Raw genomic sequence first — 17611 nt, 5'->3', positions numbered from 1 at the left:
GCTTAGTAGGTCCATTCACTTATCATATCTTCAAACGCTTAGAGAAAAGGCCAAATTCGCAAAATAACACTTCTCAAGATTTCATTTTCCTTATCTTTCCAATTCTTCCCCAATTCAAGTTTTTCCTCTTCATTATCAACTATTTTCGCCCTATTTCCCCAACCACGGAATGTTTAATCCCTCTCTTCCCTTCCTAATTTATAGTAACATCCTTGATGGTTTCAACACTCCTTTTCAATTAATTTTTTTATCTTCTTCTTTAACCCTTGGCAATTTACATTTATTCTCCAACTTTTCCTCTGCATCTTTCTTAGTGTTTTTTTCTTTATCTAATTCACAGTTAAACTCAGGAAGTTAAAGTGCAAATTTTTAGTGAAAAAACATGAAGAACTGAATACATAACCTATTAACTTGAGTGTTGATAGGAAATGACATTGGGTAATACGGCAAGGCAGAACATCCGAAAGGATCTCTCTGCCGATAAAAGCCATAAGAATAAATAAATAAAACTTACAGTTTATATAAATCCTTAGTTTTAGCCAAGCATGTTCCCCTTCCCCTTTCTTCCTCTCCCACATTTCAAGCTGCATAGTAAAATGTATTAAATAAATGGAAAATATCTTTGTTCTTTGTCTTCTGATACTTCTACTTTATCTATTTCTAATTATATACATATCCAATCTAATACACCACACTTTTCACTCTAATTATCGTTATCCCCCAAATCATTTTTCTATTTCTTTTTCCTTTTCAACTCTTAGTATCTTAGTTTTATCTCTCCTCTTATCCTTTCCTTAATGTTATCTTTCCTTTTATCGCACAAACGAAAATGCACCTTAACTTTTAATAGAAGATAATGTTTACTGCCTCTAATGAAACATATTGGCCTGTTAAGGAAGAAAATTGAAAATATGTTCTCAACTTAGCATCTTAATTAGATTATTTGCTTGGATTCATTGCAGAATTTTATGTAAGCCTTCTTTTCTGTTCTTTTGTATTCATTGTTGACAAGAATCAAGTAGCTCTGTTGGGGGGGGGGGGAGGAGGGAGTCTCAATCTTATTGTTAGTTTTATTCAATAGTAATAATGCAGTACCTTACATGCAGAAATGCAAAGGGCAATAGCTGAAGCCAAAATTAACTCATATGATTAAAAAAAAAACTAACATTCGATGAGTATTCTGATTTGAATAATATTTATTAATAGTTTTCATGTCTTCAGTTGGAAAGTTATGAATAATATGGTTAGTTGTTCAGCTTACCAATGGGGTCCAACCAGCATAATCCTTGATATTTGGATCGGCTCCTTCACTGATTAACCTTTCAACTTCTGCCAAGTTTCCCTGTAAATATATAACAACGCTTGATAGAAAAAACCCAGAAACACTGAAACAAGTTAGAATTTTTTTATATTCAGAGAACTAAACAGTGTGGATTGATTCCATATAATCGTTATTAGCCAACTGTTCAAGGAAAAAAGTGGCACATGAAGGTGAGAAATTTGTGAAATAAAAATTATAACTAGGCTAATTATTAGCTTTGAAAAAATTAATGACATATTTTTGTCTGGCTATGAATTATAGTCTTGAAATGAAATGTATAAAAATCATCAAATGTTTACAAATGACTGAAAAAAACTGAACAAATAGAAACAGTCCTGTATATATCCTGCACATGAAACATTTGTCTAAAACTAATAAAAATATTGTTTCTATATTAAAATATTAGCTGTTCAGTTATATCAGAGACAAGAAATATAGCTTATGCTTATCCTTTATCTATGGTTATATACTTTGAATCATGAATATTTAATACAATAAAAATAAGTTAGATGATTTTATTTAGACTGAACTATAGCCAAATATAGGTACAATAGTTGGACCAACTACAGTAGAAGTTATCCAAAGTTCATCAACTGTTCTACTAACAATTAAAAAAATATTTAAATTGAATTCAGAAAAATTAAAGAGTGACTGGGATCATCTTAAGAATAATGAATGAAAAATACAATTTTGAAATGAAAGAGATTATTTACACCTACTCATAGCTGCCAATATTAATACCAATAAATTTAAAAAGAAAGTTGATGTTGTCAATACCACTTATTTGTTCAGAAACACTTGAAATTACAAAATCAGGTTTTGTGGTAAAACCTGATACCACATAAATGGAATCACGTTCCACAAAACCTGGTTTTGTAATTTCAAGTGCCGGTTGCACAAAAGCCGGATAAATTATAATCGTGATTAATTCCACGATAACCAATCAAAAAGGCCTTCTCTGATTGATTCTCGTGAAATTAGAAGGCTTTTGTGCAACCGGGCCTCAACATTACAGAATCAGGTTTCGTGGCAAAACCTGACACCACATAAATGGAGCCACATAGATATGGCAAGTTTTGTCACGAAACCTGATTCTGTGAAAGTGTTTTTGAACTAATATAGTGGTAACGACAACATCAAGGTCACAACATAGAAATGTCACAACATCACTTCTCATACAATCAAGTTATTGACCATCTAAATTTGATAAAAATATTTCCTGTCACCACTTACTTTAGCACAGGCGGACAACAAAGGTGTTTCTCCATTCCTGTTCCTCTTCACTGAATCTCTGCGCTTTGTTGAGTTGACATTCAACGAAGACAGCTGTTTTTTGGCCCTTGTGGAGACTGGTAACACCTCCACCATGGCTGCGTCTTGAGGTGTCGCAGGTATGATTTCCGATGAATCATTTTCAACTTCACAAACATTCTTTCCTTCTTTGCTATTCCTTCTCACATGTTTTTTAGACTGCTTTGGAATATTTTTCTTGTTTTTTGAAGAGATACAAGACTTGTTGAGATCGGCATTCTCACTTGCCACACTGTTTGAACAATTTTTATCAATTATTCTCTTGTCTCTTGCCACACTGTTTGAACAATTTTTATCAATTATTCTCTTGTCTCTTGCCACACTGTTTGAACAATTTTTATCAATTATTCTCTTGTCACTTGCCACACTGTTTGAACAATTTTTATCAATTATTCTCTTGTTACTTCTAGAGAAATGTTCCACATGATTCAATGATGTTTTCTTTTTTCTTTGATATGTATCACTATTGTCACTTGAACCATCTTCAGAGCTTGACGAAATAGTTATGCAATCAACATATGCGGGAAACCCTTTGAAATTCAATTCACAGTCACTTGATGAGTTCAGAGCCACTTTATCAGGTTTACGAACAACATTCTCGGTTTCAGCACCTCTACTGACACAGGATCGACTTATCTTGTATTTCTTAACAGGGAGATTGTTCTCGGATAGAACATTACCTTTCTTGACATTTTCAACATTTTGTTTAGTAAATAACGTATTCTTCTTGATCGGTGATTGAGAGTTTCCAATCACATCCACAGATTCAGTTTCATTGCTAACAAAAACAGGAGTATTTTCATTGATATCTTTCAAATCTTCTTTGATGGGCACATTTGATTTTGGTAGTTCATTTTCGTTTTGAGAAGTACTAGCCAACTTTAATTTTCTCTTGTAAATCGAGCCTTTCTTGTTGGATTTTTCAGAAATGTTAGGTTCAGCGGATGTTTCATGCAGATGGGTTTCTCCGTGCTCAATATCCTTCAAAACTTCGTCTGGCAGGTTATTGAATGGTGGCGGTTTTACAACTCTGAAAAAAAGAATACATAACTAAATAAAACAATATTTCTCAAAAGGAATGAGTTAATAACTTTAAGGAGAATGGAATGAAACGGAATTTATTCAATTTAGAATGTGGGTGAGGTCATCAGAAGACAAACAACTGCACACTACTGAAAAGTACCCACAATCATTTTGGGGATTCTCCACACATAGAATAAAGAAATCGTGAAAAAGAATTATAATTCTAATAGAATTGACAAATTTGACATGAATATTAATGAAAATAGCCAACTTTGATACATTGAATGTGAAAAACGTTTAGCCTAAACACAGTCGAATACCTCATCAAATTCGATAAAATAGCTTCAAATTTTGCTCAATATTTCATTAATTTTACAAGATTTGATGGACTTTGAAACAAATTGTCATCAACGTTGTGATCAATCATCAACAAAGTGTTCAGTAATGAACTTTAAGATCGCCGAGGTGACCTTATTATGATTAGGTGCTTTGTAATTATGTGGATATTTAATTATTTGCAAAATTTCATCTCTAGAAGTTTATCTGCATTATAGGTATCTATTGGTACTCTAATTGGTCGATTTCATTCAACTCTTTTATAAATTTGATTCACTACCAAGTCCATAAAATTTACCAAAATCTAGATTTATTAAATAAAACTTTCTTAATGGATTTGAAAACAAATTTCTATATCAACTCACTACAACCAGAAACTTTAATCAATTCAAACTAGAGATTCTGTAATTCTGGCCATAACCTTTAGGGAATGGCAACTTTGCCATTTAGTGAACGCCGTTGCGTTAAAAGCAGTGAAACTTCAAGGCTCAACCCACACTTACGCGACTCAAGTCGAGAAGAGACTGCGACTCTAGTCACTTCTCGACGCAGCTTATGTTTTCAAATGGTGACATTCAGACCAGTCGATTCTAGTCTCCGCGACCTCCCGACTGTGAGACTGAGTCGAGCGTCGATGTTGGTCGAGCCTTGACTTGAGTTGCGTAGTACCGTGCATTTTTAATGAAATAGAGCTTATGTTTTATGAAAGTGATGTTTTATCATTTTTGATGAAACAATAATAAGAATTAGATAAGACAATATATTCATAATAATTATTATAAAATTTGTTACATGCTAAGTAGTGATGAATTAGATCTTATATTTTTAATAAAGTAAGGTTAGAAAATGGCGTAGCATGGAACTGAAGTAGTGACAATGAGCTAAAAAGTCGTAAGGTCAAGAGACCGGAGTCGTACGATTTGGGTGGAGGTAGTGTGAGTTGAGCCTAAGAGAAAAAGTTCATGATTGCATTGAATTATTGATAAATTGCATGCATCATCCCATGCAATTAATAATCGAGCTGACAAATGATTGATTTTGATTAATCATAAAAGCATGATGTCCAGTAGTAGATAATATTATACTTAGTATTATAATACTGGAAGAAATTTATTCTGCTTTATATTATTCTTAGAATAAAACATTTAAAAAAAACTCTTACAATACTCATACAAAATTTAAAAATATATATATTCCTGACAAATCTCATAAAAATGAGCTGAAAATGCATCACGTGCAGACAAAACGGCATGCGAGTTAAAACGTAGACCTCATTCACTTGGTCAAAATTCACCTGTTCACTAAGCTGGCAATCTTGTTGATTTCATGGCTAAAACTAGACCATTGTATATTAGGCAGAATAGCTTTCAATTCAAATGGTGTACTACATTCTGGACAAATCGATTCAGCCAGTCCCCGCAAACAGTCCGAGCAGAGAGAATGACTGCAAGAGCCAGTGAGAGATATCAATTCAGTTGCTCCGCTGAAAACATAATGCAATTCACATGAAATAATAATTATGACATTGATAGGAAGAATAATTATCCAAAATTAACTTGCTCTCTTATATGAACTGATCCACTTACTCCACCGTTCTTGATTCTACATGAATTATGACTTTTAAATTTTATAAAGTTCTTTGTAGAAATGTTATCACTCATCGATTGAGCAATAATACACATCATTTTTTGAGTTCAAAAATATTGTAAAGAGACAAATATTATAAAATTGAAAGTTCTCATAAATTTTTACTTTCAATTCATCATTCTACTATATATAATTGGTCTAGAATAAAATACAATTTCTCAAGTACACTTTTGAAATGTTTTATTAACTCGCCACACATGATTCAATATTATCTATTTCATTTGGAAATGAAATTACTTAAAATGTTCATTTTATTCTAGCAATTGTAATAGCCCAATAAAGGTGAATAGGTCTATTATAAGAATTACTTTAGATTGAGTACGGGAAAGATGAGGATAATGTTTTTGGTGCACCATCAAATCTTTACTACCGAAGATGGTTGTACCTATTTTCATTCTAATTAATAAACTAACCCTTATTTTAATGACTGAAACGAATTCATCAAATTTGTTCTTTACATACTACGTGGGGAAAAAGTAAAAAAATTGCCAAATCGCCCAGTGCAAAGCCAACGTGCCACATTTTGGAACTGGATGTCTCCGTTTCGATCCCAGCCGGAGACGAGCAAAACAAATAACCGGAGGCTATTTGTTTTGCTACAAATTTTTAACTTCATTAATTCTTTATCACCATTGACAGTGTATTGCCAGGTTTTGCAAGACCCATTGCATACTAACACTACATTATAGCTTCAATGAGAATTATCGATATAATTGGGGGCAACAAGATAAACCCAATAGACAAGAGATTGGTGAAACTAGAGGCAAAAATGTGGACAAGATGCTAAGTCGAGGGTGACCAGGTGCCCTAGAGGCAATTTGGGGACCTCTCCCTCAACGGAAGGACCTACAAAAAAAGGCCAGGAGTGGAAATCATGTGTCATGAGTTTGCGGGTAGAGACCAAACCTCATCACTGCTCAAGGAAGGGCGGCCATTCAGGCAAAACTTCTAGGGAGAGGTGAGGCTTTTGAACCTGTAAAGTTTTGGAGGGGCAAAAATAAAAACCCAAGAGACCAGAGATGGGTAAAATTTCAGGCACAAATTAGGTCAAGAGGCTGAGTAGGGGGGTGGTAGAGGCCTTAGAGGCAATTCGGCGTCTTCTTCCTCAGCGGAAAGACGGTCAAAGACCTACAAAGAAGGCCAGGTGTGGAACTCACGTCGGTCACGAGGACCAATCAGTCTGAAGAGACTGCCTATAGCATATCACATTGGTTTGCGAGAGAATAGGTGTAAGGTAAGGAAAAGGGCTGTGTTTGGCTGCAATCAACCAGGTGGTAAATATTGGATGTTAATATAGTGGGGAAAACTCCTGGATCTTGTAAAGGACACAGGACTGGTGTTGGTTTGCCCAGGTACTTGGAACATATAGGCACCTACAATAAGCTCTGGTTGACGGTGGGGTTTATAGAACCTTTGGATCCTTGAATCCGTCCCTTCAAACATATCATGCCAAATTATAACAATGATTAATTGTATTAACAAGTTTCAAATGTAGCAAGAAAATAAAAATAGTAGATATCATTAGTAAAAAACCTTTACTTACCATTTATTACATTTTCTAATCTTTTCGATCTTCTTCAAAACAGCAATAATGTTACTACACTCACAATCAGCCTCCATAATTAAAAAATTTTAATCATTAATAGAAGAGTTAAATTAACCCAAAACACTTCCATGCCAGCCAAGATTCAATATGACAATTACCCCGGTAACGTTCTTTTCTTTGTTCTTGTCTTGACTTATTTTTGTCGAATTGAAGAAAACAAATTTAGGTTAGAATGTTATAAATTCACATTTTAGGCGGCAAACCGGAAGACAAGCTTTTCTCCTGGATGCAAAGACCTTATAGAGATAATCTTTAAAGGTTTGCCTGGATGCAACAAAATAATTCTCCGTCATAGAAGTGACCGTTGTACATTTTCTTCGACATTATAATTAGATGCAGAGCCGCAGTTTTTAGATGAGTATTTTGTCAACTAGAGAAAGCATAATAATATTATTATGCACTCTATAGTATGACAAAAATCTGTTGCTTGTTGCTGGTTAAATCTTAACCGTGATTAATTTCACGAGAATCAATCAGAGAAGCCGTCTTTTCCAAAAGACCTTCTTTGATTGGTTCTCGTAAAATTAATCAAGATTAAAATTTAACCGGCTTTTGTGCAACTGGACCTATAAGTTTTCTAAGCATTTATCGCCATTTTAAGAAACCAGACATCAATCAAACAAATTAATGATCTTAAAATATATCTAGGTTGACAGTAATGAGCCAGAAGCCCTAATAATACGGTAGTTATTATTTTAAATTCCAAGGTATTATAGGAATTATTGAAAAGCGAGAGACTGTATAGAGGCGGCTAAAGCCCACAAGTTTTCCCCAAATGGTTTGAATAATAAGTGTTGAAAATTTGAAATTGATTACTGTTACAACTCTCTTGATGCTAGTTGTGATAGTCGAAGACTGCTGGTATCCAGATAGACAGTGTAACCAACTAGAAATGTTGGTTGGTACCCATTTTGGCTCTTAGTCGTGAAGTAGAATTGCCTCACAAAGTAGAAGGAATCTGTGTGACTGCCTCAAAAAAGGTGCTCATCCTCAAGCTCAGAAAATGAGTAGAGTGGCCTGTCGTTCAGTCTGTGCTTCACTGTGCTTTGCAATGTAGCTACCATGTGGTAAATTTCTCACTTCACTGGGCAACTTGTTGAATATCCGAATGGCTGCTGATGGATAGCTGTTGTAAGCAAAGACCTTAAAGATGCATATCTCTTTAAGGTCTTTGGTTGTAAGTGCTGTACAAACTATTATGGGAGGCCTCAAGGTCAGCTGCTCGGTGAGTTTTGTGGCTGTGGATTTCACCTCTTCTAGTCCAGGCTTCCTGTTTGTCCATCAGTTGGGTGATAGACAGCACGCACTGGCTGTATAGATGGTGAGGATCCTCATATATTAATACCCTTCAAGAGAGGTTCATAGTGGTCCCTACTTGCAGCGAAAGTAACGGTATGGAGTGCTCTTTTTGGAGGAGCAGCACAATCTTTGCTGCTGATACATGTCTCCACAGGATCAGCCCATACATTAGGTGGCTGTGAAAGAGTGGTAGGCTATGCAATCACCATCTGAGCTATTTTAGCAGGTACATTACCCTTGTAAACCTCTATTCCAACAAATTAAAATATTAACTGTCTCTGCTATCTATGCTTTTGGGTGTTTAATGTATATAAAGAAGAAATTTGGCATTTATTCCTTTGAATAATACTGTTCATAATCATTTTACTAGGAATGCGTCTGCTCTTAGAGTGAATCAATGTAAATAATTATTCATACACACTATAAATGGTTTTATTGAGTATGGCATCAGACGTTTTATAATTTATCTGGTAATTTAAAATGTCTAGAGACTAAATGTTTTAAGAATAGAGTAAAAACTTTCCTTGTTGAAAAATGTCCATACAATAAAAATGAACTGTTAGATAATATGTGATACATAATCTGTGATCTTATGGCTGTTTTATCTTATCTGTTTTGACTTTGTTATGCATTTTGAGAAAATTTTACAGCAATAAAATAATTTGATTGATTTGATAGTTTCCAGCACACTTCAGGCACATGGTGATTCCATCTCAGCCAGAAGCTGCAAGCAGCTTGACTGGTTCAGGTTTTACTACCATCATCTCAGTGAACAAATGAAGTCGTTTGTTTTATCTTCATTCAGCTTGTGAAACATAGTAGTTCTGCAGATTTTGCATTTGCCTCACACCTTGTTGGACCTCCAGCTAGCTGTTATAGTGGTGTAGTTGTCATTAATCACTGCTTCCTTGTTTGCTGTAAAGTTAGGCCTATTCATGTATGATAAGTATAAAGAGCAATGATCCCAATACTGAGCCCTGTGGAACATCATGCTCGATTCCCCTGATACTTGAGGTTGCTCCCCTCTTCATTGATATAGCTTGCATTCTATTTTGCAATTGTTTATAGCACAGTTTCTTCAATGTCATACTTTTCAAGTTTTTTTATGAGTAAACTGTGTGGCACGCAATCAAATGCCTTACTCAGTCACATATTGTAAGGGCTGCAGGGCACCACCCTCAAAGGCATTTTGTGTCTTACTGGTCAGGGTGAGCAATGCACTTGTGGTAAAGCATCCATTTCTGAAACCGTGTTGAAATGTTGCCAGGATTTTTCTCCCCTCCAGGAATTCTGTCAGTTGCACTTTCATTTCTGTATCAATGACTTTGGACGTAATTGGCACTAATGATATTGGTCGTAAATTTGATATAAATGCTGGTGTCACTTTCTTGTGATTAGGTATTGCTCTTGAAATCTTCAGTAGATTAGGGAACCTTCCCACTCTGTGAATACAACTGAAGACTTTTGAACAGTTTGAGAATGATATTTAGATTTGTTTTTTTACCAAGGAACAATGCCCTATAATATTGGAAGGGAGTTCGGGAACACTCTGTATAAGGTTGACTGTAATGAAAATTTGAGAGCTTATATTTTGTGACAACTTTTGGCACTCGCAAATGCTTTTGATATTATAGTTCAATCTTCAATTTATGGACTACACTGGGAAGGGTATCTAAAACTAAAAATATATGCCAGGCTCAGGAAATATATTCTCTCAATTCAGCGGTTCCACACCTTCTACAGACTGGCCAGAGATGTGAACTTTTGCTATGTTCACCTCCTAGGCTACCTAGTCCTAATTGAGCTACCAGGCCAAAAATTGAGTTCCAGACATTCCCCTCGAATTTAATTGTCAATAAAAAAAGTAAATTCGTATGGCTTTTGATGGTGGGGAGTCTCTTGCGGGAAGGTCCCACCGCCTGAATATATAATTTAAGCCGTCAATGGGCCTTACGACTGTCATACTTCAGCCAGGACCGACAATTTAAAATGCCAATCCTATAACACGGGAGTGATCTGGTTGAAAAACTGTTGGTATTGAGAGGGTTTGAACCCGGGATCTCTATTCTGCTACGCAAGCACTCTATCCACTAGACCACGAATCACTCCCGTGATTGACAATTGTCAATAATGATCAATTGATGTAAAATTGAAAATTTCATCCCCACATTGATGCTGCTATAACAATGAAAGGAAAACATGAAATATTTAATACGGTAGTGAAATAATACATCAGATTAAAGAGAATTTAATGCTCTACAACCCTACAATAAGCATTCATTTCTACGATGCATTCATTGTTGAAGAGTTATAAGCCCTGAAAGAGCAAAAAATTGGATGAAACCAACCCTGTTATTTTATACTTTCAAAAGCGAATATCTGGAAAAATGTTGGAAATAACACAAAACTCCTCTGACAAAAAATTGTAGGCTAGACAATTTATAAAAAATCATTTTTGTGAGTCATGTGAGTTGAACGCATTTTTCACCAGATATAAGCCTGCGTTAGCAAAAAATTGAAAAATACAACTTTTAAACCATCCTCATCCCTTTAGAACAAGGGGTAAAGGAATGTGGACTTTCGATATATATGTTTACCACCAAACTGGTCTCAACAAAACAAAGTGGAAAATGGTGTTCAAAACATTCCCTCCATATTAATTTATTTTGTCAATTTGTAATACCGGAGATTTCACACTCAGCACTAAAGCTGCTGCAATAGTCGTGGGGAAAAAGTGAATTATGCATTAAATTGAAAATAATTTGATGCTTTATAAACTCATGATCAGAATAGATTTTTTTATAGATTTTTAAAAATTTATAAGAGAAAATATAGCAAGAAAATTGGAGGCAAATCTGCAATGTTTTTTGTCATAAATGTCACATCTTCAAGATCGGATAACTCTGAGACAATGAAACATATAGAAAAAGTTACAAGATCAATATATTAGGATGTAAGCTTAAATTTGGTAAAGAATAGGCATGTCTGTGAGATGCATAGCTTTATATTTATATGCGATAAATCAAAATATGGTACCTTAGAACCACTAACAGTTGTATATCAAATTGGTAGTTGGTGAGGATATAAGTGAAGAGGTAAGTTGATAAAAATTATGTTCCAAAAAATTCACTTTGAATCATTCAACTATCAATTTTTTATTTCATAAATAAAACTAATACTATGAGAATTTAATAATAGGCTACATTATTCATTGGACATAATGTATTTTAAAACAATCTTTTCAAAAATGTATTTGAATACTGTACTGCTACATACAATTTATACCTACACAAAATTGAGGTATCACTCGTATCTCTCTCTCAAGATAATGTGTCTCAGTATTAAAATTTCTGTGACGAAATTTAATCGGAAATAGTGTCCAAACCCTTCTAAACCATAATTTTAGAATAGCTTCATTGATTCACCTTTTTCAAAATAAAAATTCACTTTGAATCTTTTAATGATCAATTTTTTATTTCATAAATGAGACTAATACTATCCAAATCGAATAAATAGGCTACATTATTTATAGAACATAATGTATATTAAAACAATCTTTTCAAATATAAGCAAAAATGTCTTGGAATACAGTACTGCTATATACATTTTATCCCTACACAAAATTGAGGTTATATGTCTATCTCTCAAGATAATTTGTCTCAGTATCAGAGTTTCTGTTACGAAATTTTTTCGGCAATAGTGTCCAAACCATAGTTTACAATAGCTTCATTGTTAAGATAGTGTATTCACCACTAAACCTGCATCATATTAAGGTGTTAAAAATTCTACTCCAGGAAAAGCGTAGGGTATTGGAAAAGGGAATTTTCCTGGAAAATATAATTGATACTCGCCAGAGCTCTTGTACAGATCTCGTTTTTCGAGAATCTTTTCTATAAGGGCCCAGCCAACGGGTACATCTTCAAGTTTAGTTATTACCACCTGACTTTTTTGGTTCCAATTGAATTTCGGAGTTTGCAGATTTTTAAATGTTTTGGCATATCTGAAACAAATGAGAAAATATTAATACAGTTAGTGTTTGAAGATTTGTTCAAGGTTCCTCAAGGCTTATAAAAATTATATTTTTGCCTGTGAAAGCGAAAATGATGAATTAGGCTACCAATTGGATAGACTATAATAATTGATTTAGAAAGGAACTAAACTCGGAGACAACAGAAAAAAAAACATTACCAACGACCGGGGTGACTTTGTACCACCTCGCGGAAAAAGATTCTAATAAGGTTATCTCCGATCTCTGTTATCCGAAATCGATGTTTACCATTGATATCCATAGCCCTGATCATTATCAAGGTTCTACAATCGATATCTTGTCGATATATTAGTTGAATTATCGACATAAAACTCAACTGCTTGCTTCATCTTGTGATTTTGTTGTATGAAAACTTATTTCTAAAAGACTTATGATATGGCCGAGTACATTCTATTTTCGCCTTTTTATTACATTTCAATTGGTATATCCATAATATCCATAGTTGAACTGGTTAGGGTTCTGTTACTAGTTAAATACAACAAGGTCATTTTTAGGTTATACTTGGGTTGACTTTGTAGCAGTATAAAAATGGTGATATTATGCAAGATATGATGCAAATACAATTCGAAATATGATAAATATCATGAATTCTATCCAATAGATCATAATAATTATTCACCTTGCTTACAATTAATACGTTCTCAATATTCATCGTTTGCTGATTCTGCAGCTAGAGCTAACATTCCTCGACGCTCCACTTTTTTTGAAGTGGATTTCATTTTTTTTTAATGTAGTTATTCATTTTAAAGGTTAACAGTTAGTTTCACTTTGTCTAACTCTTAAAAATTAACTTTTTCCATATATTTTTCAAAGTGAGACAAAGTCACCCCAACCCCTGGTAGACATTGTCTCTTATTTTCAAAAAAAAAATCTTTGTTAAAGTTGAGAGAAAAACAACTTTTTATAATTCTACGAGATTGAATGGGACTTGACATACACATAATAAACGTATTCATAAGTTTATCAAGTTGTGTTCAATCTAATAGAATTTGAAAGGACGCCAAAAATCGCATAGATAAAATACGTTCAATAAGTATCGTATTGTATGTAACTCAAGTTAGTTCGTATACAGCTTGTGAGCAAGTTGAGCTTCATCAAATGAGCCATTGGGAATAATACAATAATATTAAAAGTACTTGATCACTGATTCACATTCAATAATTGCAGAAAATACAAGTAACAGATTTAAGTAAGGTGCAAAGTAATAGATAAGTTGGTGCTACCAGCTAGAATAAACCACACGGGGCCACTAATGGCCACTAAAAGAGTAATGAAGCGGAATCAGAGGACAATAAAGTATTCTAGTCGAGAGTTAGAGGATGCACCTTTTTGGAACAATAGCCCAGTGCACTGGTAGAGCGGTCCCGTCTCCTTTCTTTCACGCCTTTATATACAAGAGTTTAGAGGAGTCAATTCTTACATGGACTTACTTACTTAATTCTTATATTACAAAACTTACATAAAACTTGTTTTATGGGGAGGCATACCTGTATACTTCACTAAAGATTCAAATTTTAATAAGAGTCCGATCTCCAAAAAAGAATATGAAAAGAGTACTGTAATTACTTACCTAGTCTGAGGCCTTAGGGCCATCTATATAAAAATCTGGTGTGGCGCACTCACACAACTTTCCTTGCCGTTATGAAAATTGATCACCTGACGCTAGTGTTCCCGCGCATCTCAAGTCTATTCAAAGATTTGAGCCAGCTGATGACAGGGTAATAACGTTGGAGACACACATGAGGTCTGCTATCTCTTCATAGTGAATAATTTAATAGAATCAACAATAATTTGCAATTGAATAATCACATTTTCTCGAATTTAAAGCTTATTTTCAATTTTAGGTGAAAATGTTACTGAACATTAATTGTAGAGATTTTCATGCTCAATCTACTCCACTTAATTTTTTTTGTTTCAATTGTATCTGAAGCCTGATAATTGGGAATCTATCTGCATTGATGGGGCGGAGCTCCTTAAATTTTTACAAATATGGGACTTGTGGCAGTTGATAGAGCTTATCGATGACTATTTAATGTATGAATTTGATCAAAATCGTTGGAGCCGTTTCCGAGAAAATCACGAAAAACCCTGTTTTTGACAAAATTTTCGCCATTTTAGCCGCCATCTTGAATTGCATTTGATAGAAATTGTTCGTGTCGGATCCTTATAGTGAAAGGACCTTAAGTTCCAAATTTCAAGTCATTCCGTTAATTGGGAGATGAGATATCGTGTACACAGACGCACATACACTCATACACACACACACATACAGACCAATACCCAAAAACCAGTTTTTTGGACTCAGGGGACCTTGAAACGTATAGAAATTTAGAAATTGGGGTACCTTAATTTTTTTCGAAAAGCAATACTTTCCTTACCTATGGTAATAGGGCAAGGAAAGTAAAAATACTCACTCCATCAAACTTTTCCGTGTGGTAGCGTTGAAATTTTCCGAAAGTATCAGATATCCGAGACAATTCTGATCGTTTGCATAACTTTCTATCTGCTTCCTCAAATGATTCAAATTTTTATTTTTTATCGTCTGGAAAGTAGCCTTAACGCTTGCAACTCCTATCTGGCTGGCTCGATTTGGACTGAAAATATGATTTTACATGATTATAATCGTTGTCATATCAAAGATTACATATTCATCATTCGCAATAGAAATAACTCTTTACTGGTTGAAATAACTCAAGTGCTGGTTACACAGAAGCCAGTTGGATTTTAATAGTGACATTTAAACAACGAAGTTAGAGATAAGGGATTTGAAGTGACCGTTTTTTCAAAACCGGGCGCCTCTTTCAACGGGGTAACTAATGATATCAAGGATTTAACTAGAGATTTTGGTAAGAAAGATAAGGTCATAATTCTAGCAGGTGGTAATGATGTGACTGATGGAATGGAGCAACCTAAAAACTTCGACTTTCAAAAAATATTGAACACAGCTAGTCATACTAATGTGACAATTTCAACTATACCATTCAGATACGATAGACCACTGATGAATGTAAATGTCTGTAAACTTCATTCATGGATACAAGGACAAATGAATGGTAGTGGAAACATTGAATTTCTGGATCTGAGCAATTTTGAAATAACAGATTATACCAGACACGGTCTACACCTGAATGTACACAAAGGAAAAAAAACTCATACGGCTTTTCAAGGATCATATAATCGGGACTTCGGTCGCCCCCACTAGCACCGCTGAAAAGAGACCAATCCACATTTCAACTATTGAAGAATTAAATAGAGAGTCTTTTTTATAGGTTGCAACATATTTCATGTAAACTGTCAGGGCCTTCCAAATTCAAAACTAGACTTAGAGTTGTTATTGACCGACGATAAAGCAAATTTCAATGTTCTCTGCTTTACAGAGCATTGGTTAAAAGATGAGGAGCTGACTGCATTTTCTCTACCCGAATATTTTCTCAAATCTCACTATAGCGGAGCATTAGAGCGCGCGGTGGCTCATGTATTTTTGTACGAGGAAGATCTGTCACCAGCTGCAGCAATAGAGAGGATTTAACCAATCTTGGTTTTGAAAATTCATTCGAATTATCTGCGGTTGAAATAAAATTAAGGAATATGACAAGAAAGTTATAATTTTATGTATTTATCGCACACCAAATTCTGATTTCAGCATATTCATTGAACGCCTTCGGTCCGCCCTTGCAAAAGCAACTAAAGATAAGCAAAAAATGCTGTTCTTATGTGGGGATTTCAACGTTGATTACTTATCAGAAAGTAACAACAAAACGTTACTTAGAAATTTACTTGAAACGTTTAAATTGTCGAAGATAAGTGAAGGACCAACACGAATTACCCAGAGATCAGCAACAGAAATTGATTATTTGATAACTAGTCATCCTCCGCTTTTATGTCACGCGCGTACCATTCCCTGTACTTTCACTGACCATGAGGCCGGTGCAGCGTCTATTTTGACGGAAAAACAAAAGTAGAAAAAAATCGAGTTGAATTTTCCTCAAAAGCAAACAAAAAAACTTTTCGTCTAGTTAATGATAAAACGTTGTATATTTTAAATAAGAGCCTGCAAAAAGAAACTTGGAAGCCTGTGTATGACAGTAGAAACGTGGAGGAAATGTTCAACAATTTTATTTCAATTTATCTCAAACACTTTGATAGCTCAATTCCAAGACTAACATCGAAGAGTATAAAAGATAACAAGTTGAATTGGATAACTAAAGGTATAAGAGTATCTGGAAATAGATTGAAAACTTTGAACTTGTTAGTGAAAAGCTATTCTAACCGTAATATGATGTTTTCCATATTGACGCAAACAGGATTGGCCTATTTTAGTCTTGAGACTTATGTAAAAATTTATAAAAGTATTTATAGAAAGGTAATAGTAGGAGCCAAGAAAATTGCAGCAAACAACTATATAAATACGTCAATCAATAAAACAAAAGCTGTCTGGAGATTGGTCAAGTCGGAATCAGCTAAACTCTCAGAGCATCAAACAGAAATTAGTGTCTCCGATAGAAACGGATTCATAAGAACAGGGGAAAATGCGGCTAATTTATTAAACAGCTACTATGTAAATACTCCAGTCGAAATATCTCAAAATATAATAGACACTACAAATATTAACAACTATGAGAGATTTTTAAAAGATTCAGCTCCAAACCGTAGTGACTCTGAACCAGTAGAATTGAATAAATTAAATTGATTGACCGTAAAGAAGTTTTTAAGTTAATAAGATCTCTATCAAACAAAAAATCATGCGACACATTTGAATCTCTAACAGTTTGGTGAAACAAACAGCCTCAACAATTCTCAATCCTTTAGCTCATATTTTCAATGAATCTCTGATCAGAGGAATTATACCGTCAAAACTTAAATTAGGTAAGGTGATTCCTCTATACAAAAAGGGTGACCGAAAAGATCCCGCAAATTTCAGACCTATTAGTAATCCACCCGTATTTTCAAAACTTTTAGAATATGCCGTTTTAGACAGACTGAGGACCCACTTACAAGAAACAGGTTTTTTAACACAACA

At 34.4% G+C, this 17611-nt stretch overlaps 2 protein-coding genes across 4 annotated transcripts in view; both read right to left on the bottom strand.

Moving 5' to 3' along the window:
• Nucleotides 1-1100: 1100 nt before the first annotated feature.
• Nucleotides 1101-7479, bottom strand: LOC111063260 (BRCA1-associated RING domain protein 1). The gene is made up of 4 exons (XM_039433105.1): nt 7182-7479; nt 5286-5474; nt 2555-3662; nt 1101-1342 (listed from the first exon to the last, which is right to left on the bottom strand). Exons 1-4 carry the CDS (start codon nt 7256-7258, stop codon nt 1253-1255), a joined length of 1464 nt encoding a protein of 487 aa, XP_039289039.1. The 5' UTR covers nt 7259-7479; the 3' UTR covers nt 1101-1252.
• A 4194-nt stretch (nt 7480-11673) lies between these two features.
• LOC111063237 (serine/arginine repetitive matrix protein 1) overlaps nt 11674-17611 on the bottom strand; it is a 44079-nt gene continuing 38141 nt past the window's right edge. Inside the window, exons 6-7 of one of the 3 annotated variants that reach the window (XM_039433099.1) lie at nt 15006-15185; nt 11678-12543 (exon numbers count right to left, since the gene is read on the bottom strand). In XM_039433099.1, coding sequence (XP_039289033.1) covers nt 12312-12543; nt 15006-15185 — 412 coding nt within the window. In that variant the 3' untranslated portion in view covers nt 11678-12311. Of the gene's footprint in view, nt 12544-15005; nt 15186-17611 lie in introns of all 3 variants that reach the window. The other 2 variants (XM_039433102.1, XM_039433101.1) reach the window with 2 other exon arrangements.

The sequence above is a fragment of the Nilaparvata lugens genome, chromosome 7 (genome assembly GCF_014356525.2).
Source record: "Nilaparvata lugens isolate BPH chromosome 7, ASM1435652v1, whole genome shotgun sequence".
Lineage (NCBI taxonomy): Eukaryota > Metazoa > Arthropoda > Insecta > Hemiptera > Delphacidae > Nilaparvata > Nilaparvata lugens.
This window is presented reverse-complemented; position numbering and strand designations above follow the sequence as displayed.

What these genes read in the sequence shown, in the direction of transcription:
- LOC111063260 (XM_039433105.1), bottom strand. Translation starts at nt 7,258, where the DNA reads ATGGAGGCTGATTGTGAGTGTAGTAACATTATTGCTGTTTTGAAGAAG. An exon ending in ATTGCCAGCTTAGTGAACAG is followed by an intron (nt 3,663 to 5,285) that starts GTGAATTTTGAC and finishes TCTTTTTTTCAG; the next exon opens with AGTTGTAAAACCGCCACCAT. An exon ending in TGTTGTCCGCCTGTGCTAAA is followed by an intron (nt 1,343 to 2,554) that starts GTAAGTGGTGAC and finishes ATATATTTACAG; the next exon opens with GGAAACTTGGCAGAAGTTGA.